At 37.2% G+C, this 25,359-nt stretch overlaps 2 protein-coding genes across 2 annotated transcripts in view; both read left to right on the forward strand.

The window, feature by feature from the left end:
- Positions 1-24,241, forward strand: part of SLC5A3 (solute carrier family 5 member 3) — a 32,989-nt gene extending 8,748 nt beyond the window's left edge. The window contains exon 2 of the mRNA XM_049104518.1: positions 12,629-24,241. Within this exon, the coding sequence (XP_048960475.1) occupies positions 12,967-15,123 (2,157 nt within the window). The 5' untranslated portion in view covers positions 12,629-12,966 and the 3' untranslated portion in view covers positions 15,124-24,241. The remainder of the gene's footprint in view (positions 1-12,628) is intronic.
- MRPS6 (mitochondrial ribosomal protein S6) overlaps positions 1-25,359 on the forward strand; it is a 66,701-nt gene that overhangs the window by 11,125 nt on the left and 30,217 nt on the right. The gene's annotated exons all lie outside the window — the stretch shown is intronic.

Consider the following 25,359-nt stretch of genomic DNA (forward strand, 5'->3'; position numbering starts at 1 on the left):
TTGGCCATTGGTTTACAATAGGACTGATAGTTAATGGCAAACACATTCCATTCTTAAAAGTAATAGTGGTTTTTAGTTTTGGACTGCTGGGTTATTTATGCATGTCCATGTAGGCTAAAGTGCATGTACAGACTTAAGAGAATAGCATGAGGACTGAAGTATGACTTACTGTAAACTGTCAGAAATTAGTATTCATAGTCCACTTTTTTTTTTTAATGTCTGGGTGATGCTTATTTTAAGCATGCATTAGTGCAATTTGCTTTATACCCATAGTACTAGCCTCTTAAGAGTTTGAAATACTGTTCTGAGCAAGAGTACTTGTCTAGAAAATGAAATTTTTTGAAGTTCACATTAGCTTATATGACCCATGATCCTTGGAACAGATCCATGAAAAAATGTAGGTGCTCTTTAGTCAGAGTATAGAACAAGGGGGATGATACAATGTTTTTGTTTTTGATCAAGCTTCATGTTTCCATAGAGTGGAAACCCAGCTATTAATTACCATGACTTTTCTTTTTTGTCTTTCTCATTTCCCCATTCTCACTTCATATACATAACAGCAAATCACCAATTAAAAAAAAATGCATATATATATCTCAGGTTCAATTTGTTCTTTCCTACCTTTCAAGTCCAGGGTATAATTGATTTGTGTTGCTTCCCCCACCCTCTGCTCCCAATCATTTTAACTGTGATTGCAGCATTCTGATAAAGGGAATCCGTATCCACGTTTGGAACACTTAAGGAGTGGTGGTTATGAGTGAAAACTTAAAAAAGGAATTGCAAGTGAAAGTTTGGACTTAACAAAATCTTAAACCTCAACCTGGAGCCCTCAGTACTTGTAAACTGGCATTTGCTTGCTTCTTCTGCCCTACAGCCAAGAAATAAATGTTGGTATTGTTTGTTTGGACTTTAGTTTTATAACATTCTTGTTGACAACTACCCTTACCGTTAAAATGCTTGAATTTTGTCAAGTGAGGAAAGCTAAGTGCAGCTATCATAGCCAGATTGCTGTGGATGTAGTCCAGTATGGGAAATTTCTCACTTTTCACACAGTAAGGTCTCACTCAAGACCTTAGCAGCACTTGGATTTCAGGTACTGGGAAGGTCCTTGTGGGAACCCATGTGCAGTCTGCTTCAGTTAGGCAAATTATGAATATAAAACCTCATGCAGTTCTGGGTCTGATTCAGAGACCAGGTGAGTTTCTGTTGCTGAATGAAAGACTAAATTTGAGAGTAGGATCTGCCAGGTATCTGTTACATATAGAAAAGGTGTACTTAAGTGTTGTTTTAAAATTTGGTTGAAGCTCTTAAGTAAATATATGACCCACTGGTATGTTGTTTTGATTTTCATTCTTTTACTGGCATAGTATTTGCCTTCTGTTTTGTTAGCAATTATATGAGAAAGCAATTTTGTTTTGAAACCAGATTTCCATCAGGGATGGTCTTGAGTCTGTAGTAGCACTATACCACTCTCAGAAAAACCATTCCTGTTGTGTGGACTGAGGGCCAGGAGGTTTTGCAGATTCAGTTTAAGAAGGTTGAGGTGAAGAAAAACGTCTTTCTGACAAAAATATTTTTTTATTATTTTATCTGATTAGAATGAAATAATTGAAAGCTGCAACATCAGGATCTTCCAATCTTCTAACATTCACGGAAAACAGTTGTGATCCTGTTTTCTATGGAGTTTTAGACTATTTGTCCTATCTTTGAAATATTAGAGAAAAGTCTAGCTGCATTGGTAACCTGTAACCCCATACCTCAGTTTTATGTTTACTTTTTATGTTCAATTCAGGCCATAATTTCTGCCAGTTCTTCCAAATACAGATCAAGTTTTCCTGTTTGTGGTCTTATTTTTTGCTTCTTGGAAATCTTATATTCCCTAAACCTTGAGGAAAATTAGAAAGTTTAAAAGTTTTCCAACCACGTACATCTGCTTGAGGAAACATCTGACTTTCAGGATCTTCTATTTATGACTTGGCCTCCTGGGAGAATTAGAATCTGGTCTGCAAGAAGGCTGGTGTTTACATTTTCTGGCCCCAGTCACATGGAAAAACAAAAAACTTTTTGGCATCTGTTCTTCTAGGAATGATTTTTCCAGGAACATAAGACTGGAACCAAGTAGGATGAACACAGGAAACATGAAGGTGAACCACAAAGTTGACATGGTTGGATGTTCTACATTTAAACCTTGTTTTATACTACTTAATTCTTAGTAGTTTAAGCAGTGTGTGTGTGTGTGTATGTGTGTATGTATTTTCCCTTTGAATACTTAGTCATCTTAAGGGTTAGGTGGTGTGATCTCCATTTTACAAGTGGAAAAACTGAAGCAGAAAGGTGTCCAGGGTCCCACAGCTCAGTAAATGGCTGGGCCAGCATTCTAAGGGCAGTCTCAACCTGGAAACTCTGCTTTTCATCACTTTATCTGTAAAAAGAGTGTACAACATACTGGTAGTGTGGTTAAACTCCCTTTAGTTTAAAGGAAATATTTCACATCTATTTTGAGTGCCTACAGGGTACTAACATTATCATGTTCTATGGGAATATAGTGCTAAACTGTAAGACAAAGCTCCAGTTTTCCTGGAGCTTGCTTACATTCTAGTAAGGGAGACAAAACGAGCAAACGCTGAAGAAAGTGTGATGAGAGACAAATGTGGCAAATTTCATTTTTGTTAGAGTGCTCAGGTGAGGCAGAGACTTAAGTGAAGGACTTAAGTGAGGCCATTGCCATTAACCTGGGACAGAACAGCAGGAAAAAGTGCAGGGATCTTGGAGTCAGTGTTAGCTTGAGTTCAGTTCAGCAGGCTTTGGTTTGTTTTATAGGTCATCTTCAATTGAGCCTTTCCTGAAAGAATTGACAGTGGATAACAATTGTTTAATGCTTAATTTTTTTCCCATGGAGCTTTTTTATTTAGTAATATAGATGTTGCCTTGAGGTAACCTGTTTTCCCCCATTTTCTAGAAGTGAGAATTAAGATGCAGACTTGGGCACACGTAAAAGGAAATAGTTTAATGAATCTCCATACTGTGCCCATCACCCAGCTTCAACAACCAATCAACATTTACCAATCTTGCCTCATCTACACTCCACCTGCCTTCCCACCCCTGCCCTTCGTTTTTTCTTTTATAAAGTATTTTATATTTTCTTTAGAAAAGTTACAAGACCAGTTCAGTTAACCCCTGCATGCTTTTTCACCTAGATCATTGATTGTTAGAACTTACCATATTTGCTCTTTTTTTTTTTTTCAATCTGCATCATTTGAGAGACGCAAACATCTTGACATGCCATTTTTAGGAATAAGGGCAGTTTTCTTCACAACCACAACATAACCATTACTCAGTTCTGACATTGATACAGTGCTATTATAAAATATTCAATACATACATGTTCAAATTTATTCTGTTACTCCGTTAATATCCTTTAGCTTTTTAATACAGTATTCAGTCAAGGATCATGCATTTGTTTGTTTAGTCTCCTTGATCTAGAACAATTCTCAGGTCTTTGTCATTAACAACAGTAGCACTTTGAAGAGTCCAGGCCCAGTGGTCTGCAGAATCCCTCAATTGGATTTGTCTAGTTGATTTTCTCATGATTTGAGATAGGCTAAACATTGTTGACATTGTTATTAACTAGGGATGGCCGTGTATTGAATGATGAGAAAGCGTAACTGTTTGTCTCACTATTGATGTTAAGTAGTCATTTGGTTTAGGTGTTATCTACCAGATTGTTCCATTGTAAACATACCTTTTCTCTTTTTGTAATTGGTGATTTATAGAGTGACAAAGTTGAGACTGAGTGTTCTTTTCTTGTCTTCCACTGGCTTTAGCATCTGTTGATGATTCTGAATCTGTTATTGCTGGAGTGCTTTAAAGCAAAGTGCAGATAATAAAATTTTACCTGTGAATATTTGGTACATATCCAAAAGGTAAGGGCTTTAAAGAAAAACAAAACTCAACCACAGTGCCTTTATGATACCAGATGAATTCCTTAACATCCCCATGTTCAAATTCTGAATTGTCTCAAATGTTTCTCCCTAGTTGAGTTATTTGATCTGAATCCAGACAAGATCCACAGGCTGCATTTACTTGATGGCCCCTTGAGTCTTAAATGTAACTGATTCCCCACCCTTCCTTACTTTCTGAATTTGGTTTATCTTTTCCTAGTGTCTTATGTGTTTATCTAATCCGGATATTTTCTGTAAACTGGCGGGTAGAAATTTGATTAGTTTTCAGGTTTTGTTTTACAAGAGCACATAAGTATTCAGGGTGTAGCATCACATCAGGATGCACGTATGTCTGTCTTTTAGAGACGATTCATTCTTGGTGGGTGCAGATACTGTCAGTCTCATCCATCCATTTTAAAGTTCTCCATCAGCCTGTCACCTGAGGATTCTAGCATCCATTGTAGTCATTGCCTGGATTTGTGTAGTTACTTTCTCATGACTAGAGATAAGGTTCAACTTTGATGATTCATTAGGGACCACATAGGGTAGTTTTCTAATTGCGTTATTTCTTCTTTATCAATGAGATTTTTTTTTCTGACTTGTATTTTTTTCCTACATTTTTATGTGTATCTTGGGGAGTGTTGTAAAAGAATATATTTTTCATCTTCACAGAGGATATTTCTGGACTTTCTTAGTGATCAAGTCCTCAATTTAGAAAGGACAAAAATGTCCTCAATTTTCTCATTTATAAATTAGGGATTATTATTATGCTTATCTCTTGGGGTTTTGTGAAGATTGGATGAGCTGGTACATGTAGTGTAGAAATGGTGCCTGGTGTTGGTAAATGGTAGTTCTTAAAGTATCTTGCTCAGTATTGTGGAACATTTAATGCTTCAAGTGTAATGGGAGGTAGAGGTGGGATATATAGTCTTCATAAGCGGAGATCAGCAAGAGGGTTGGGCTTGTAGAGAAGAGTAGGCTGAAGGAAAATTCTCCTTCCCCACACTGACCTGCCTTTTGTATGGAAACAACCATAGTAGAAGAAGCACTTGGGAATCATTGCACACTATGAGGTGGATATTGATATTGCAGGGGTAGTATCTAGAGGACTTCTGCAGTGGAGTTAGTACAGTGAAATAAGTAGACCACTCTTATGATGAGTGGGTAGGATGAGATAGTGGCTCCAGATAACAATTTTTTACTACATCATGGCCCATTGAGATTTCTGTCTGAACAAAGGGCTTCTTGCCTTGTTTGATTTGCCTTGTCATTCCATACACTCTCCAAACTGTTTGTGATAGCTGATCTGATCTCTTTGGTAGGGGAGGAAGTGCTGTACTCCCTTTTGGCCTTTTACTCTGTCATCACTTACTGCTTAAAAACAAAAACAAAACCTACTCTTGAGGATTATGTAGGATATTGAAAGTTTAACACTTTTGGTTAGGTACTTTATCATTAACATTTTATTTAACAAACATTTGCCTACCTGTGGTGTGCCAGGCTGCTCTGGACACAGTTTACATCACTGAACAGCACAGACAAGAATCTCTGCCCTTATGGAGGTTACATTCTGGTGGTGAGGAAATAATAAACATAAATAAGTTCTTTGGTATCTTAGAAGGTATTGAGTGCTATGGAAAAAAAAATAAAGCAGAATGGAATGCCTGGCTGGATCATTTGGTGGACCATCTGACTCTTGATCTCGAGGGTCATGAGTTCAAGCCCCCTGCTGGGTGTAGAGATTACTTTTAAAATAAAGTAAATAAAAGTAAAGCAGGTTGAAGGACTGAGGTGGTTAGTGGAGTTACTTTTGAGTAAAGCTGTAAATGAGAGGAGAGCAAGTTGTGAAAATCTGGGAGTTGCTAAGTGTACCTTGCATAGGGAACAGCAAATGTCAAGGGCCAGAGGTATGTTTGGTGTGTCGTGAACTGTAAATAAAAGGATGACTGCTTGCTGTGTTAATTAATGCCCTGCAGTAGACCAAGGGCCAAAGCTTGGAGACAGGTTAAGGTAAGGGCAGTTGGTAAACTAGATCAGATGGGATGGTGATTTCAACCAGAGTTCTAGCAGTTGAAATGACAAATGGTCCGAGTATAGATACATGTTTTGAGATAGATCCAGCAGACTAATCGATTGATTGTGTGTGGCTTGAGAGAGACAATGAGCAAGTTGTCAGGAATGCCTTATAGTACTGATATGATGAGACCTGAGCAGTAGTGAGAGTGGAGTTGGCCTTTCCTTGAGATGGGCAAGACTGAGAGTGAGACAGGTTTAAGGAATATGAGCCAAGTTATTCACACTCCCAAGCAACGATAGGTGGTCACAAACACTTCATTCAAGCAGAACCGTGGTCCACAGATTTTACTATGAAAACTCTTTTATCTGTAGATTGCTGATTCTTTTAGCCTAATGTCTTGAGGATGGAGGAGTTAGCAAGTGAAGGAAGACTGGCTTGGGTAGATTCATGTGGCCCATGGTAACAAAGTCAGGTGTAGAAGGGATAGATTTTTTTATTCTCTGGTGAAAGAACAATTAACACTGCAGAGAATGAAGGCATAAGCCTTGGGTTTGGACTGTGAGAACCAGGATAAGCCCTGGTCTTACAAAACTGATTCATCAAGGCTTCTCTGCTGTTTGTTTACTTACTTAAGAAGCCTATGCCAGGGACCTCTTTTTGTTTTGAATCTTTAGTTTTTCCTTAATATATCCATTCACACATGATCATACATAAATACTTCAGTTGCATTTTATCCTGTGTGCTCTTGTAGTCTGTTTTGTAAAAGTTTGTTATATAAAAATCTCAAGTATTTTCTCTATAAGCACAGATTTTTAAACATGGATGATACAGGATTTTTTTAATTGTTATTATTTATATTTCTTTCTATTAGTAAAGACATGTTCTTGTCATTGAAGATAGTATTGCCTAGTGATTATAAGGGCAGAAACCATTTAGACCGATAGATGCAAGTGCAGATGCTGAAGTAAATATGAGTAACTGTCCTGGGGCAAGTTACATTACTTCCTTGGTTTCCTTTTCTCATCTGTAAAATGATCGTAGTAATTGTACTTATTCCATAATTACTCTAAGGAGTATTTTAATGCACACAGTGCTCCTATTATAGTATCTATAAGGTGTTAGGACTTAGGTCAGTAAGTGTCAGGCCTTTTTTTTTTTTTAATCTTTATATATAATTTATAACTCACTTATCTTTGACACCCAGTCTCCTATAAACAAACATAGACACTGCTGCTCTCTCTTCATATTTTCATTTCTCTCAAAAAGGTTATTGGAGTTTTTCCATGTACATGATCTAGTATAATCCACATAAAACTTGAAAACAGTGGTAGTTTGAAAGTTATCCTCATACTTAAAAGGTTTTCATTCTCTGAGACTTCTTTAAAAAAACAACACGAAACATTGTGAGCCAGACTTTGATATTGATAGAAACAGATTAAAATGAATGGGATGTGTGTATATGTGTGAAATGATAAATTTGGTAGTTCATTTTTCTTAGGTGAATAACATTTTATTTGAAGAAATGGTTTACTTACATGGGAAACCATTCTCCTAAACCCCATCTCTCCCCAGTACTTTGCTAAAAATAGAGCTGGTCTGGTTGGTAGAGAGATGCTGGAGGGGGGCTCAGATCCCTGCCTACCCTGCCTTGCCTCCCACCCTGGTGGTTTAAATGCCATTTAGTTCAATCAGGGTTTCATGCATTTCTTACATACTTTCAGAAATTTGAATAGCTGAGGTTGTAGGTACAATAGAAACATTTTGCAAGAAAGTTTTAAGAGCAAACTCCTTACATGTTTTAGGGACTGTTGTATCATGATTACATGTAGTGTTATCTTTAGCTCCACTTGTGATTTACAACTGACTGGAATTCATATGAGTTGTATTAGAAACCCTTGTTTCACTTTTATGTGCCACTGATAAACTACTACCATTATTGGTATATGTTCAATTTGCCAACATATAGAATAACACCCAGTGCTCATCCCATCAAATGCCCCCCTCAGTGCCCGTCACCCAGTCACCCCCACCCCCCACCCACCTCCCCTTCCACCACCCCTAGTTCATTTCCCAGAGTTAGGAGTTTCTCATGTCTCCCTTTCTGATATTTCCCACTCTATTTCTACATTTTTAAAGTAAGCCTGGATTGAGGATGGTCACATATATATGCACCATTAATCTACTCTGTTAGTGGCATTTGCTTTACTGAACCTTGAGTCAAGATGACGAAAGTGAAAATGCGTATGAAAAGTCTGTAAGTAGAATTTTGTCTATGTTTAGGGTTTTCTTTTTGGTATTTTACTTGAAGTGATGTAAATTAGGAGCTAATTGTTCATGAGATGGTTGAGAGTCTCCTTAAGATACTTGTGAGAGAACTGAATATTTAATATTTTATTTAGTTCTTTTATCTATATATAGTTTTTGTGAGAAACCTAACAAGTTTGGGATATAGTTGACAGTTTAATTTGAAAGGAGGTGATAATCATAACTTTTAATTCATACAAGTTGTAGAAGGTAAAGCAACATGTGCTAAGTACCTGGTCTATGCACTGGACAATTTTATGTGGCTCCAGCCCTTCAAAACTTGTCTGCTTTCTCGATGGTGCCACCCATACATGTAAGTTTTCAAAGGTGCCCATGTGTTCCATAATTCGTAGGTTACTAGCTGGTACAGTGAACATTTTTCATTGGATCAGAATATAAGCAAGACCTTGGAAGCCTACTATTGATAGTGCTGGGCTGGCCTGTTCAGATTGTCCTTTGAGTGTGTGGTTTTAAAAGTGACTCCAAGCTAAAAAGGTTGTTGTTGGGCCACTTTTGTATTGCTGTTTTCTGTCCTTTGTCAGTCCCCTTGCCTCATTGAAGTTGTTATGACTTGGGGCCCTGCTGGCTTTAGGAATTGTTTCTCTTGTTCCCTGGTGGGTTTTTATTGGTGACTCCCTTTCTAGAGTGACTCTATGTCCTTGAGTTTACAGATTGTCCCAGAGTAATTTCCTAGTTTGGAAGATAAATTATATGCTCATCCTAGATAATAGAAAAGAGATGTTGGATTTGGTTACTATAACTAATTATATTTTGATTTTAATACCTAAACGGGCATTCATAGGTAATATAATTTGGTGTTACCTATTTTCCTCTTTCTAGTTCAAACACAGCAAATACTTAGGTATACTTCTCTATTTGGATTACTTCTTCAGTTGTCATTTAATTCATTCTGGTACATGAGACAGTACCAAAATTTTATTCTAATTTTGTGCAAAACTGTCAACAAAACACTTTCTGAAAAGGAAGCCTGCCCTCTCTTGGGGTTGGGGGAGCTTCTGCTCTGTTTCACAGTAAATGCCTTTGTTTTGCAATTTGGAAAAATTTATTATACTGCCCATCACCACTAGGGGACCACTTTATACATTCCACAAAAAATACTCTTATTATAGAAATATTTGTTTTCTTAAAAAAATATACTACCAAGAAACCAACCCATATATTTATCATTCCTGTACCTGTTTTACTTGTCTCACATTTCTCACTTACAGGATTTTATCTGACCTGTGTAACAGCTTATCCTAGTAATACAGAAACATAAATTAAGAAGTTTCATTTTAGCTGATGAAAAAATTTTTTCAGGTATATTTGTTCTGAAATAAAGACATTCTGGTTAGTGTTCATTGTATTTTTGTAGAAATATTTACTTCTTTAAAGGAAAGAAAAAATGTGCAGAACTTATATTGTGTATTTTATTTGGAACCATTTTTAAGGAATGCATAATTTATCTAAAGGCTGTGACAATCTCTGTTCATGGCTAGAATGTGAAATTTAGCTGCGTTGTATTATAGTATTTTATATCTTTCTATAAACTAAATTGACCTATTTTTGGTTTTGTTTTTCCTTTTCCAGTCTTTACCAGGTGCTGGTCTCTGGATGGTTTTTGTTTAAATTGGAAAAATCTTAAACCTGCCCACAAATTGGTATGGTATCCAGTGAGATGGGGACTGTTGGCAGTGGCTTCTGAATGGTCTGAGGAAGCACAGGCAGACAGAATGGAGAAAGTCAGCCTTGAGCTAGTGTTTGGCCACTCCCTGCTACCTCTCCTGTGGGCATGTCTTTTCTCTGTAGCTGACCTGCTGTTCTAGAGAAGTTAGGGTTTAGACCAGTCTGAAGGTTCATTCATCAGGAAACAAAATATGGCTCAGAGATCTGGCTTGTATAGATCCAATTTGACAAGAAGAACAATGTTACTGATACTAGCAATGCTTGCTAGTGATTTAAGAAGGTGCTTGTTTTCTTTTTGAGCACTTGGTTCTCTGAACAAAGAAGCTGCTGGTAGGGGCTGTTGCTGCACAGATTCCTCGTCCTTCTCCCCCCCTCCCAACAAAAGCACCGAGTGTTTTGTTGGTCTCTTCTTGGGAGAAACATATTTTTGGTTAGCAGCTGCCATAAAGAAGAGTAACACCTGAAAGGGCTGTCTTGCCCGGTGAATTAGGCTTTTCTGTGGAAGTTGAAACAAGTGGCTTGGATGATGAATGGCAGGGAGAGAGCTACTTCAATGGCTGGATTTCATAACTGCCAACAGCTATTTTCTTTTTAATTAAGGACTTGCCCCCTTATACTGAAACATTAAAGATACCTTTTAGGTAATTGATGTATATTAGTTATCTGATTATATTTTATTAAAAATTTAGGGGATCCTTCTAGATAATGTCCAAGTGTTTCTTTAGAAAGTTTTAGGGGTGGGGATAGTGGTCACAGAAATATGACCAGCTTTGAAGATTTGGCAAGTAGGAAGTGATACAAATCCCAACTGTTCGTATATTTTATACTTTTGTGTGGGAGTTTTATTCATGTCACTCATTATAGACTCTTAGGAGGAAAGATAGTAATCAGTTTTCTTAGTATAATTATTATAGTGCAGTATGCTTTAAAAAAAAAAGGCATAAAGATGGGTTTAAGACATTTCTATCTAGGCAGCATTATGAGTTAGACCTAATAACCTAATTCAATAGAACGTTTATCTTTAGCCATTGTTTCCAGATCCTTTCCTGGCCAGTGAGAGGTGTATTTTTAAGTTTCTAATACAGGGCACTTGGGTGGCTCAGTGGTTGAATGTCTGCCTTTGGCTCAGGTCGTGATCCCAGGGTTCTGGGATTGAGTCCTGCATTGGGTTCCCTGTGAAGAGCCTGCCTCTAACTTGGCCTGTATTTCTGACACTCTCTCTGTGTTTCTCATGAATAAATAAAAATTTTTTAAAAAAGTTTTTAATACTGTGGTCTATTTTGAACAGTTTTGGAAAGCGGTGCCTTTAGTATCATTTATAGGACTTAAGTTTGGTACTGATTTTTAAAGGAAAATGCAGAGATTCATCAAAAAGTTATCTACTTTGTCAAATGTAGAAAAAAATTCACTTTGAGGTTGCTTTATCACAAAAGGACTCACATTAGAAGTTGATGTGTGGAAGGCATTAGGATGAATAACAAATGTTCTTCATTTTGATCTCAACTATAATTATAATTAACTTTGTAGAGTTAGAATTTGTCTGTTTTTTCAGGAGAAAACCCATCTGATCCATAAATTTGATTTTAGGTGGATTTAAATGTCTGTTTTGCAGAGTGATTTTTTTTTCCTTAATCCAGGACTGAAAAATATGTGATTGACTTAATTGAAGAGAACTTATTATCTAATGGTTGATAAATGTTTGTTTCATGAAGTTTGGAAGATATTTTTCGGTCTTTGAGAAATTCTTTTCTCCTCCTCCCTATTCTTGCTTTCTATACCCTTCAACAAGAAAGCAGTATTAAAAGGGAAAAATATTCAACAAAATCAAACCTTGTGCCCGTGTGCCTTTATTCGCTCAGAGATTCTCTTGGAATTATTGCCGGATGAAAGGAATGGAAAGAAATTTTTGAACATTTTTCAAAAATCTTGTGATGTCTTCTAGCTAGGAGAAACAATAAAATTTTAGGGTTTTATAAGTTGTGTGTTCCTAGTTTTGTGTGTGTGTGTGTGTGTGTGTGTGTGTGTGTGGAATGTTTTGTTTTCCTTTAGGGCAGGAGTCCTCTCACAATTTCTACACTACTGGGTGATAACTACCACATACACATTTGTAGTAGGAATTTAGGAGAATTTTATAATAATTTTGCATAGAGTAAGTAATACTTGATTTTGTGTTTGGGTGTAGATGGTAACATTTTCAGTCTGCCTGCCTGTTCCATCCAGGACCCTAACTGGCTATAAAGTTCATTATTCAGGATTCATAGCATTTGAAGATTCATTGTGGTGTCCTTATAAAAAATTAGTGTCCCTTCCACCTCTTCCCTTAAGGTGCTTTAGGATCTTGGTGTCTGTTCCAATCTGAGACGACAACAGTAAGATGAAAAAAGGGCAACGTCATGGTAGGCAGCTCTTAGTTGCTAGAGAAGTTAGGTCACTTAGTTATGAGATCAATGAATTTTTGTTCTTAGTTCAAAATGATAAATATTCTCATGACTTTACATATCAGATGTGCTAGTATAGATTGCTCTTTCCTGTGGAACTGAAGTATATTTTAAAAGTTTTTTTTTTTTCTTTTTATAAAGAATGTCTTATTGCGCCGTTTTGCTAGACTGAAAGTTTCCTCATCACTTGGTGAGACCCTCCTCTAATTCAATCTTTGTCTTTTGTCTTTGCTGCCTTGCAGGGTTGGTACAGTAGGCTTCACTAACTTAGCTGCAACTCAGAATTTCTCCTCCAGCACCTGAGTAAATGCTGATGGTCTTGTGGAGAGTGGATTAAGAGTACGAGCTAAGTTCTCAATCCCAATTAAGAAGCGGAGGAAAATTTAAACTGTCTCCTTCAAAGTTTATCACAACCACCACCATCAAGACAGCAAACCAAAGGACAAAGACTTTGACCTGCTGTGTTGCTCTGTGTAGTCCAGTTCACGTATGGTTTACAGACTTGGCTGGGGTTACTAATGAGTAAATAAAAAGTCGGACACTTCTGTCATTGGACACTTTTATTCACAAAGTTACCAAAATGAGGGCTGTACTGGAGACAGCAGACATTGCCATAGTGGCCCTGTATTTTATCCTGGTCATGTGCATTGGTTTTTTTGCCATGTGGAAATCTAATAGAAGCACCGTGAGTGGATACTTCCTGGCGGGGCGCTCTATGACCTGGGTAGCAATTGGTGCCTCTCTGTTTGTGAGCAATATTGGGAGTGAGCACTTCATTGGGCTGGCAGGATCTGGAGCTGCAAGTGGATTTGCAGTGGGCGCATGGGAATTCAATGCCTTACTGCTTTTGCAACTTCTGGGATGGGTTTTCATCCCGATTTACATCCGGTCAGGGGTATACACCATGCCTGAATACTTGTCCAAGCGATTTGGTGGCCATAGGATTCAGGTCTATTTTGCAGCCTTGTCTCTGATTCTCTATATCTTCACCAAGCTCTCAGTGGATCTGTATTCGGGTGCCCTCTTTATCCAGGAGTCTTTGGGTTGGAACCTCTATGTGTCTGTCATCCTGCTCATTGGCATGACTGCTTTGCTGACTGTCACCGGAGGCCTTGTTGCAGTGATCTACACAGACACTCTACAGGCTCTGCTTATGATCGTTGGGGCACTCACACTTATGATAATTAGCATGATGGAGATTGGCGGGTTTGAGGAAGTTAAGAGAAGGTACATGTTGGCCTCACCCAATGTTACTTCCATCTTGTTGACATACAACCTTTCCAACACAAATTCTTGTAATGTCCACCCTAAGAAAGATGCACTGAAAATGTTGCGGAATCCAACAGATGAAGATGTTCCTTGGCCTGGATTTGTTCTTGGGCAGACCCCAGCTTCAGTATGGTACTGGTGTGCTGACCAAGTCATCGTGCAGAGAGTCTTAGCAGCTAAAAACATTGCTCATGCCAAAGGCTCTACTCTTATGGCTGGCTTCTTGAAGCTGCTGCCAATGTTTATCATAGTTGTCCCAGGAATGATTTCCAGAATACTGTTTGCTGATGATATAGCTTGCATCAACCCAGAGCACTGCATGCAAGTATGTGGAAGCAGAGCTGGGTGCTCTAATATTGCTTACCCACGCCTGGTGATGAAGCTGGTTCCTGTGGGCCTCCGTGGCTTAATGATGGCGGTGATGATTGCAGCTCTGATGAGCGACTTGGACTCTATCTTTAACAGTGCCAGTACCATATTTACCCTTGACGTGTACAAACTCATCCGCCGGAGCGCGAGCTCCCGGGAACTAATGATTGTGGGGAGGATATTTGTGGCTTTTATGGTGGTGATCAGCATTGCATGGGTGCCAATCATCGTGGAGATGCAAGGAGGCCAGATGTACCTTTACATTCAGGAGGTAGCTGATTACCTGACACCCCCAGTTGCGGCCCTTTTCCTTCTGGCAATTTTCTGGAAGCGCTGTAATGAGCAAGGGGCTTTCTATGGTGGAATGGCTGGCTTTGTTCTTGGAGCAGTCCGTTTGACACTGGCCTTTGCATACCGTGCCCCAGAATGTGACCAACCTGATAACAGGCCAGGCTTCATCAAAGACATCCATTACATGTATGTGGCCACAGCATTGTTTTGGGTCACAGGACTCATTACAGTAATTGTTAGCCTTCTGACACCACCTCCCACAAAGGAACAGATTCGTACCACCACCTTTTGGTCTAAGAAGAGCCTGGTGGTGAAGGAAAGCTGCTCCCCGAAAGATGAACCCTACAAAATGCAAGAGAAGAGCATTCTGAGGTGCAGTGAGAACAGTGAGGCCACCAACCACATCATTCCCAATGGGAAGTCGGAAGATAGCATCAAGGGCCTTCAGCCAGAAGATGTTAATCTGTTGGTGACCTGCAGAGAAGAGGGCAATCCAGTGGCTTCGTTAGGGCATTCAGAGGCAGAAACACCAGTAGATGCTTATTCCAATGGGCAAGCAGCTCTTATGGGTGAGAAAGAGAGAAAGAAGGAAACAGAGGATGGAGGCCGGTACTGGAAGTTCATAGATTGGTTCTGTGGCTTTAAAAGTAAGAGCCTCAGCAAGAGGAGTCTCAGAGACCTGATGGAGGAGGAGGCTGTTTGTTTACAAATGTTGGAAGAGCCTCCACAAGTTAAACTAATACTAAATATCGGACTTTTTGCTGTGTGTTCACTTGGAATTTTCATGTTTGTTTATTTCTCCTTATGAACTTTTTAAGGATATGATGAGACACTAACTTAAGAAAATACTGGTCTTTGGAAAACAAAACAAAACTTATGTAACTGTTGCATCTCTCAGGCATTGTTTACGCTATAGGTTTTAGCCAAATTTTACTTAGCAGAAAAATCATCTATTTGCAAGACTTTATTTTCCCAGAGATGGACGAAAGTAAATTTTCAACCTAAATGAAGTAAAACTTGTTTAACAGACTGAATTGTGCAAATGTGGTTTAAAATTTTCCATACCAAAGTAAGGAGAGACCAATTATTCTCATAGAACATGTAGAGCAGAATATATGCTAAGATATTATGAATAAGGTATACTGTCTGCACTGCCAAATCTTGGTAGGCCTTCTTATCCTGAAGTAGAAGACTTGCTCATTTCAAAGTTTTTTCTCTGTCTCTGTAATCCCTCCTACCATTTAAAACTGAATTTGTAGACATTGTGTAATCAGTTGTGTAATGAAAATCTAATGTGCTTACGGGGTACTTGTGTCAGGACAAGTTAGTTCGTTTGCCAGGTTCATTTTGCTAGCATGAGCCTATGGATTCTGATTGCCAAAAGAAAGGAAGAAGAATGTTTTTTTTTCTGTAGCTATTCTTGTACCACCAATATATGGACTGTTGGTAAAAAGTTTGTTCTAGTTACTTTTTTTTCTTTTTTTTTTTCTAATTTTGACCGGAGTTTAAGTGAACGATACTCAAATGACCACCAAGTCTGTCTTGATAAAGTTATGTCATGATTGTATTGTCAGATGGTTAGGGGAGAAAATGAAGTAAACATTGCTGATGATCCCCAGATTAATTGACCAAGTTAAGGTTATTTATATAGTTTGGGAATTAGCAGTCCTCAAGCAGTGTTTGATGAGCTTATGCTAAACAGGTGACTACTCATACTCCACTAATTGTCTAGCTTTGTTCTTTGTTTTTGTCATTTGGTAGCATTTTTTATTAGCCACATGCTTTTCCAAGTGGATTCAGTTGGAAGATATGTCTAGAAATTTGAAGAAAATTGTCACTGCCTTTTGTGCTGGGTTGCCCTGCTTGATTAGATCATGCAATGTTGAAGTTAAGCTTTTGGAGGGAAAATTTAATTCTGAGATCATATCGTATCCTTGATGGTTTTTTTTTTTCCTGATTTACTTTTTTCTTTTTTTTGAAAGACTTGCCATCTGTACACAGCCTCTACATTCTTAAAAAGTTACATTGACTTAGAGCATGAGGAGGTTCCAGTGCAAACTGGACATTAGTAACAGAAAACTCAGAGTGCATGCCTTGCCATTGGTAGATTGTCAGTATAGTCTTTCTGTAGAATGGATAGCATGTTAAAGAGGTGTCTGTCATGAATAAGAACTTCTGGGTTTAGTAGTATGTCTTGTGGAGGATATCGTAGGACTTGTGTACTTAGAGGATTCTGTCTTCACATGGCATGGCACTGTGTTGTAACCTTCACGGATGGGAATCTTTTTCACAGGCTGATTCCCCTTCTTGAGGACAGGATGCAAAAGATATTAGAGAAAAGCTCTACAGATTACAAATTTCTGTGTCTGTGTGCTCAACATGGTCCTTTTTCCTCCATAACATATGAAGGAAACTTAATTGTGTATCTACTTTCTTTGACTTTCCTGTAATCTCTGATACTTTTTAAATTGCATGAATTTATTAAGCTTGTATTCTTTAGGGAAAAGTATTACTTTTTTAGATACTTTTGTAGATTTTGAATCAAAACTCAGTCCTAATGACTTCACAAATTTTTTGTATTCTATAAATGAGTTTCATTATGATGGGCTTGATTAGTCCAAAGTTGATTTTAGAAATAATCAGGTACCATAATGTCTTCCCATCTCCAGGAGGCTTTCTGATAGACTGAGTCTGTAGATGAAAAAATAATTCATGTATGAATAGCATGATTTCTGAGAGCTTAGAGTGCCTTGTAGAATTTATTTCTCAGTTTCATTCTTAAGGTTTATAAGCTGGGGGCCAAATAAATAGGGACCATCCTTTTCTTGTATGGAGGAGGCTGTGGTTGTGACATGTCCCAAGGTTATAAAAAGTCTATTGGGAAGAACAGAAAACCGTGTATCCAAAGCTGGACTCATGGTTTGTCCTCTTCTCAAAGGAACTATTTTTCCTTTGAGACAACCTTTCGGTATTTGGGAAAATAATAGGACCTTAGATTTTTCAAATTGGCATTAAGTTGTAAGAATTAAAATTTTCTTTGACTTTGAACACATTGCTGTATAACTGAGCAAAGAAAATTGACACATTGGCTGGGCAGCCTTCTTAATCCCTTCTTTTTTACAGCATAAATTAATAGGTGGTGTTTATGTGGATTTTTCTCCCTTTTATTTAATGTTGAGTCCTAATAGTTTGGAGTATTAGGATCCCTCACCTCCACCCCCCCCTTTGCTGCTGTCTCAGTACGATACATGAAATACATCATCTTGTGTCTGTTTGTGTGTATATAGCAGTAGGTCAAGTTTAGAGTACTCATGTCTGTAAATAAGGAATGACTATTAGCATATCCATTAGGATGTTTATTCTTGCCAGTATAAACATCAGTCTGTTGAGACTCAAGTCCCTGAAGCTTACCCTTCTTATTGCTTTCCAGTAATAGATAATGTGCTTGAATAAGTATGTGAATTGCTGATTGCAACTTCATTCAGGGGACCACTGTTCAGTATGTTTCGTTAGAATGATTGTTCATGGAGTGATACATGGTCTGTATTAAGCTAGCAAAATGTTCATACTTTACACTAACTAAATGAGTCCTAAGTGATGACATTTTGTCTGTAGACATTAATATGTATATATTTTTGTATTGGCTCAAGCTAAGGTTCAGAATTGAATAAGAGTGGTATTGACTAAAATAGTTACCTAAGAGTCAAAATGAAGTGAAGACACTAGTCTTCAAAGGTAGGGAAAAAGTATTGTCTGATCTGCTGTTAATGGTATCCCCAGTTCTTAGATTTTTGTCCTTTTAAGCAGTCTCAGTCTTAAGATCTGATGAGCAGAGCTTATTAATAACTCTGGCATGTAGAAGAACTATTGGCTCCAAAAATATTATGTCCTTTTGCCCCAAGATAGTAAGTGGCTTTTGAAATAGCTGAGCCAGTCTTCTTCCATAGCCATTCTTTTCCTGGTTGAGGTTATTACTCTTATCTTTAGATTAGGGAAACATCAAGCAATAGTGGTGGTACTGTGTCCTTTGGCCTAAATTGAGCAGATCTCCTCTCCCAAGGCTTCCTTTTCACTTGGCTCAAAGGATCCATTGTGTTTTTGTACAAAGAGGCTGGCCAGGGTCATAGTCTTAGCACATCAAGTAATTAGCAGAGACCTATCACATGTGAAATTTCACATTTTAAGAATTGATTAGGAGGTTGTCACTCAGTCTTTAACCCGAGGCTGATTGTGAGTGGGGGGACTGAAAGGTCTTGTCTAGGGCACTGAGAATCTCTCAGTGTCTCCATTTCTCAGTCCATTGCTTGCTTTCTTCTGGTACTGAAAGGGTGCATGGATCTTCCCCTCTCCAAATATCATTTAGTGCAACCTATGGGTTATTCTTATTCTTCACCATCCTACAGACTGGCTATATCAGTAGCTTTTAAAAGTTTAGACTGGTCAGTTATTCCCAGTTGGCAGTATTTGGCCAGTTACTTTCCATATATTTTTTACTCTGCTGTGTCATTTTCATCTGAGGTATGATGGCTGGAAAGGACCATGTGGATATGGAATAGTGACACCTCACCACCATTCCCCAGGTTTAGATGAGCAATGTATGTAGACCATTCCTGTTACGTCATGTGACCAAAGAGACTTGCCAGGACAAAATTTTTCCAAGAAGTCAGAAAAACTATTAAATGAGATGCTGAGAAATACCTGGGTGATACAAACTTAACAAGTTAGGCAAAGGACAAACATTAGCTTAAAATGTGCAGATGTAGAATTCTGTTCAGAGAATTCTAGAACTTGAAGCATTTTGGCTACAAGCTAGTTTAAACTTTTCCCCATATAGATTAGGACACTAGTAAATAAGATCTAGCCTGTTAAACCCTAGTTTGACATTACATATTGTGAAGTATGAGTTTTTAAACATTTTTGAGGTTAAAGTGACTGATATTTGATAGCAATACTTTAGTAGAAAAATCTGCTTTTAAGCTTGTATTCATACAGTATCTCATTAACAAAGTGTTAAGTTGCATTAAGTCATTTTGATGTTGACATTAGCTTGAGCAGACTTTACAAATAGGGTATATTCCTATATGTGTGTATACTCACCTACCATTCAGAGAGACTGGTCTTTCCCTCTATTTGTCTTCCCTTACATTGCTTTAATTCTTTATCTGTTCTTTTAACACTTCTCAAATTCCTCTTTTGATATTTTATCAGCTTAACTCACTTTCAGGCTTATTGCTATGATGTGCAAAAGTGTTGCTTTGCCCCAGTTTTGAAAACTTGGATCCAAATAATGATTCATTAACTATGGTTGTGTTTAAATATACTAAATTTCTATTAGCTTAAACTGTTAATTCTCAAGAATGATTTTCTCAGACTAATGTTCACTAATAATAAAAGCCCTAATAATACATCATTATTGTATTCTAAAAACCCCTTTCTTCAAAAATTAGTGAGGCAGTGATAGTTAAAATTCACACCAGTCCCTTTGAAATGGTGGTGTCATAATGCAGAGAGGAATGGAGTTGGTTTTAATGCCAAAAAGCCTGTTCGTGCAGTAGTTAAGGGTAAAAAGTTGGAATTAGTTGGCATATAGAGAAACCCTTTTGTACTAGTTAGGTATGAAACTGGATCATATAAGAAGTTTTGATTACTTATACTTGGTTAGACTTGGTTGGCTTACCTCAGGGCTGCAAATCCCTTTTCCTCCACTAAAGTCACTTCTCTTAATTTGGTATGCTTTTTATCAGACTCTCCCCCCTCTGTTAGAAGACTAGGTATGCAACTTCTTTCACTCCTAGAATTGAACTTAGCTAAGGTTCAAACTACTTAATAGGCTTTGCCAGCACTGAGTCCCACACCATTAGTCACAGTCCTATAAATATTTTTATTTAAGCTTCTTTCCAATGCTGGGAAATAAGGCTTTTAACTACTGATTCACCTTTAAAGAAATGTTGTGAAAATTGATATAATTTATGTTTCTGTTTTCCATCTCAAATCCTGTATAAAAGATAGGATTTAGTTTTTTGTTTTGGGTTAAGCACCCTGTTTATCTTGGTAACTTAACAGCCTTAGCCATGGATATGTTTGTCTTTTACTCAGAAATAAAGCTTTGATGTATCTGTACCGTTACTTAATTTCAGGTACTTTACCTTTTAGGGGAGGACCATAATCTGAAGCTGTTGATTTAAACCAATAATTTTATGTAACAACTTTCCAGTGTGGTTTGGTTACCTGGATTCATACTATGTTTGAAGAGAGGGATGCTAGAACAAATAAGCAAATGAAGAGCGAGTCAGGACAAAAGCACAGTGGTCTTAGATTTTTCGTAGTGTAGGAACAGTAGCTTTGCTCTCAGAAAAGCACTAGATCTTAATTGTTGCCCATGATAACGAAGCCACTCCATCCTCTCCTACCCCTATCCCAAGTTTAAGATAGTTTACAATCAGTGAACTCTGTCAATAAGGGAAATACATATTTCAGTCATTTCTTCAACAGCACAAGTTGACGGTAGATAACCACAACCTTATTGGAGACTTATATTTATCTTGGTAAATTCACCTTGTACCCCAGTGCTGCTGGAGGAAGGAGTGTTTACTTTTTTTATTGCCTTTGGACAAACTAGTCTGGATAATTTTTCAATATATCATTGTAGCCTAGACTTCTATAAGTGGAATGAATGTTCCTTAATAACTCACTCTTGGTTATAATAGTTGGAAACTGAAATTAAGCTCATTGCTGTTATTGAAATCCCAAATTGGCAAAGGCCAGTATATAGGGTATTTCATAATATAATCAGCTTCTGAAATTTACGTGTTTTGATTAGTGCCTTCTGTTTGCCAATATTGACTCTGCTAGTTTACACATTTCCCTTTCTTGATAGAATATACTTATTTGTTACAGTTCCTCTTTTTAAATTTTGTTATAACTAGTCAAGGAAATACAAAAAAATACATTTATATTTACGTACTTTATATACGCAGCCTTTATTTAGGTTCAAGGAAACCAGGTAGCTCTAATTCCTGTTGCAGTTTAAATGTTATTTATTCATCTATATTTGTTTTATATCCTTAATTAAAACTATAAGGTTACTTATTAATTCTGTGTGTATATTTTAACTATTGTTTTTTTGATGTAGGTTTGATAGGCATATTTGAGAACATACATGTGACAAGAGCTTCACATTCCATGATAGGTAAAAAGCTTAAAGTAAAAGTCCATAGAAAGCACAAATCATGTTCAAACATGCAGGTGTGTATCTCCACATGTAGAAAGCACAAGACTAACAGTATTTCTCAGTATCCCACAAGTGCCAGTCGTACAGCCCTCGGGAGTTGTGGAGGACTATAGTACGGAAAGCCCTAGACAGTGAGGTATCTTGAGTTGTGGTCCTAAATGATAAGTGGTTCAAACGTAATAATCTGAGTAAGTTTGTACTACTTTGGTTGAGGGAGAGAAGAACAAGAACAAGAACATTGCAATTATATTTGGGGCTTATTAGTGAAAATGGGGGTCTATGGGTTCTTTCCTACAATCTGGAACTAAAGCAGAGACAGACTTTTAGGCTTTTGGTGGGTGGAACAGTTTGACAAACTTTTGCTTTAAGCTGTAGAGCCATTGATGTTGTTATTATTACTATTTTTTATTTTAAATCTTTAGTAGGAAATTTTACCGGCTGTCAGTAGTACCCTGAAAACATGAAGAAATTTTACATTTTTAACAGGGCAAATACTACTTGTCTTTAATCTTTGCGTAGGTTTGTAAGAGGTGAACATATCTTACTAACTTTTTCATGTGCTTTACTGCACTTCATTTTAATAGAGCAGAATTTGATCCAAGTGTTCTGAGCATCAAACTAAATCTGAGGCAGATCTGCCAAATGAGCTACTTTGCTTTTCACAGTGGTTCTAAGAGTCTAAAGGATTCTTTTACCTGTCCCATTCCCTGCTTCATGACTAGATTAGATGAAATCTGAATGTGTTTTCTTGCACTCAGTATTGTCTTTGTCTTATCCCTTGCTTTCTTTACCTGAATAGTCCCAGTTTATCAAGAATGAATAAATAGTCTTTGTCTTGGATTTTGCCCATAGGTCAAAAGCTGTAACTCTCAGAATGGGAGAGAAGTGACTACTTAGGTTCCCACTCTCCTCTATTTTGTGTATTTATCTTCTTAAGGAAAGACTTGGTCAGCTCTGATAATATATGGAATGAAGATTAAAGCTGGTGTAGACCAATGTCACATGTTTTAGAAGGGTTAAGCGGAATGCCTTGAGGGAAAGATTGCCCCTCCAGCAAAAAACAGGTGTTTTCCCTCGGTATTTTAGAATGTGAAACCTCAGGCTTCAGGGGGATGAGGGCAGAGGAGTGCCAGAAATGCAGGAAAAAACAAAACAAAACTGAGGAACGTCTTTGGCTTAGCAATGTGTGATAAGGCAAAGCAGTTATAACTTGTTAGTCCTATATAGTATGTGTCTGTACTTTTAAATGTTGCTTTTAAATTTAAAATCGTTTGCAAAAACTTAATGCTTTTGAAGATTCCTTTGGCAGAATTTCTTTCATTTATAATTCCATGGAAAATTGCTTTAATTAGTCTAGGTGAAAGTAGTCCTAGCAGTGTAAATATGTATAATTAGAATTTTCTAATTTCACTTTGAGATCTCTAACTTTTGAGTGGCAAAAACAGATCAACGAGTCTTTTGCTCATGGACTTTTCTGTGGCGTTGTTGAAATGCAAAAGCTTTATTTTTGTTAATAATGGCATATTACATTAGTGTCAGATGATGATATGGAATCTGTTCCCTGCTTTCCCCCACCAATATTGCTTTGGTTTATAGATTGCCAGCAGAGTTCAGAAATACAGCAGGGATCTACCCATTCTTTGCTTGGACATCCCATTTTCTGTTGCCCAGACCTATGTTGGCAATCACATATGAACTATGTTATGCTTCTCAGTGCTTTTTTTTTTTTTTTTTTGATAAGGTGGATATCAAAAATAGTTGCTGTGCAAAAGTTAGTAGTCTTCTTCAAGAAGAAAACCAATTCCTTTTCTAATACCTGTGAAATTGCTTCATTCATTTCTTTATTTTTAAGCCAAATGTCAGCAGAATACTGCTGCTTTTATCTAGTACTTTTGATATGTAAGTATTGCATTTTAAGGAGATGTCGTCTACGTTGAAAATCGTTTTTTTCCAGTGTCCTCCCTATTATGCTTTGTTCTTATTTTCTTTAAGAGACCAGTCTGTGCACTGGGGGTGTGTATTGTGTACATGTTATCATTTTGTCAGTTATGCATTGTAGACCAAATGTGATTATAAATGAAGCTGTTGAGTTATTGGTGAGTTTTTGGAAGTGTAAACTGATTTTCGGTGTACCCTTTATTGTCCACAGGTTTTTTTTTTTTTTTTTTTTAAAGATTTGATGGATGGGGTCCATCTTCACATTGTACAATATTTTAGTTGCAAGCAGAAAGTAGAATTTGGTATAAACCAGGTTATTTCTGTATTGAAAGGAATACAATTGAAATTGTAGATTTAGGATTGTTAACCATACATGACAATTCTAACTTGACTATTATTCTAACTTACTGTATACAATCTGATTTTTAAAATTGTAGACATGTATGATCTTGGTTTAATGTGTTTTTTAAAAGTGTTATTGTTGAAAAAATGGAAAAACAATGAAGCAAATCTGCTAAAGAGCTGTCAGTTTTCATTACTGACTCTGTAAAATACACTGTTCTTTGTGTACTGTGTGTTATTTTGCCAGCTGCTGCATTAGCCTTCAAAAAGTATTTGGAAACTTCAGATGAACCTACATTTCTTGCAAAGTATATTCCTTTCTGTGGTATCTTGTCCTGTAACTGAAGTATAGTAATTATTTTATGGAAATGTTATTAGCACTTCTGTACCAACTTTGAATAAAATGAAAAATTTACATTTCTGTGACTGAGTATTTTCAGTTTTGAATATGTCTGCTCTAAAAAGTTTATAAGGTTTTGTGCTAGAGGTGAAGGGGCTGTCCTTCACTGACTTTTCTCTTTTCTCTGATCACTTCTATTTTGAAATAATTTCAAACACACAAGAAAGTTGTGAGAATAGTATGAAGAATTCCAGAAACATTTTCATCCAGATTCACCAGTAGTTCACATTTTGCCACATTTGCTTTGTCATTCTCTCTCATCATACACACTTTTCTGAACCATTTGAGTGTTAAGTTGCAGACCTCATTCCCCTCTGTGCCTTAAGTCCTTGAAGTCTATTAGACAAGCACAGTCACTCATGCAATCATAATATAATTATCAAAATCTGGGAAGTAACAATGATACAGTATTTTAATCTGAAGCCTTGCTTCAAATGTTGCTGTTCCCGTAATACCTTTTTATAGGAATTCTTTTTTAAGTTCAGAAGCTTTTTGGTCTCCCCCCTTTAATTAGCAGCAGTGCTTTCCTCAGTTTTTCTTTGTCTTTCATTGAATTGACATTATTGAAGGTTAGAGGCCATTTTCTGAATGCCCGTACTCAAATCTGGGTTTCTTTCCTTGTGATTGGATTCACACTATGCGTTTTTGGTGGGAATACAGCATAAGCAGTAATATGTCCTCAGAGATTCACATTGGGAGGTGTGTGATGTTGTGTTTGTGTTGTCCCATTATTGTTGACACTAACTTTGATACTTGGTTAAGATCATGTCAGCCAGGTTTCTCCACTGTCAAGGGGTACTGGTTTTCCTTTCACTAATAAGTAATTTGTGGGGAGATAATTGGAGATTATGTAAATAACTTATTCTTCATCAAGCTTGAACCCCTGATTTCAGCATCCATAGGTATTTCTTGCCTGAGCAGTTATGACTATGATTATGCAAAACTGTTTTGTTTTTGTTTTGCTATACTGAAATAAAGAGTTGTCCCTCTTTCCCCATTTATCAGTATGAACTCATTTAGTGGATTATAATCCATTACTATCATTAATTTGCTCAAATGTTTCCAGATTTAGCCAGTGACATTCTGCAGGCCAGTTTGTGTCCTTCATGACACATTTCCATCATGCACACTTT

Source organism: Canis lupus, chromosome 31 (assembly GCF_003254725.2).
Source record: "Canis lupus dingo isolate Sandy chromosome 31, ASM325472v2, whole genome shotgun sequence".
Taxonomy (NCBI): domain Eukaryota; kingdom Metazoa; phylum Chordata; class Mammalia; order Carnivora; family Canidae; genus Canis; species Canis lupus.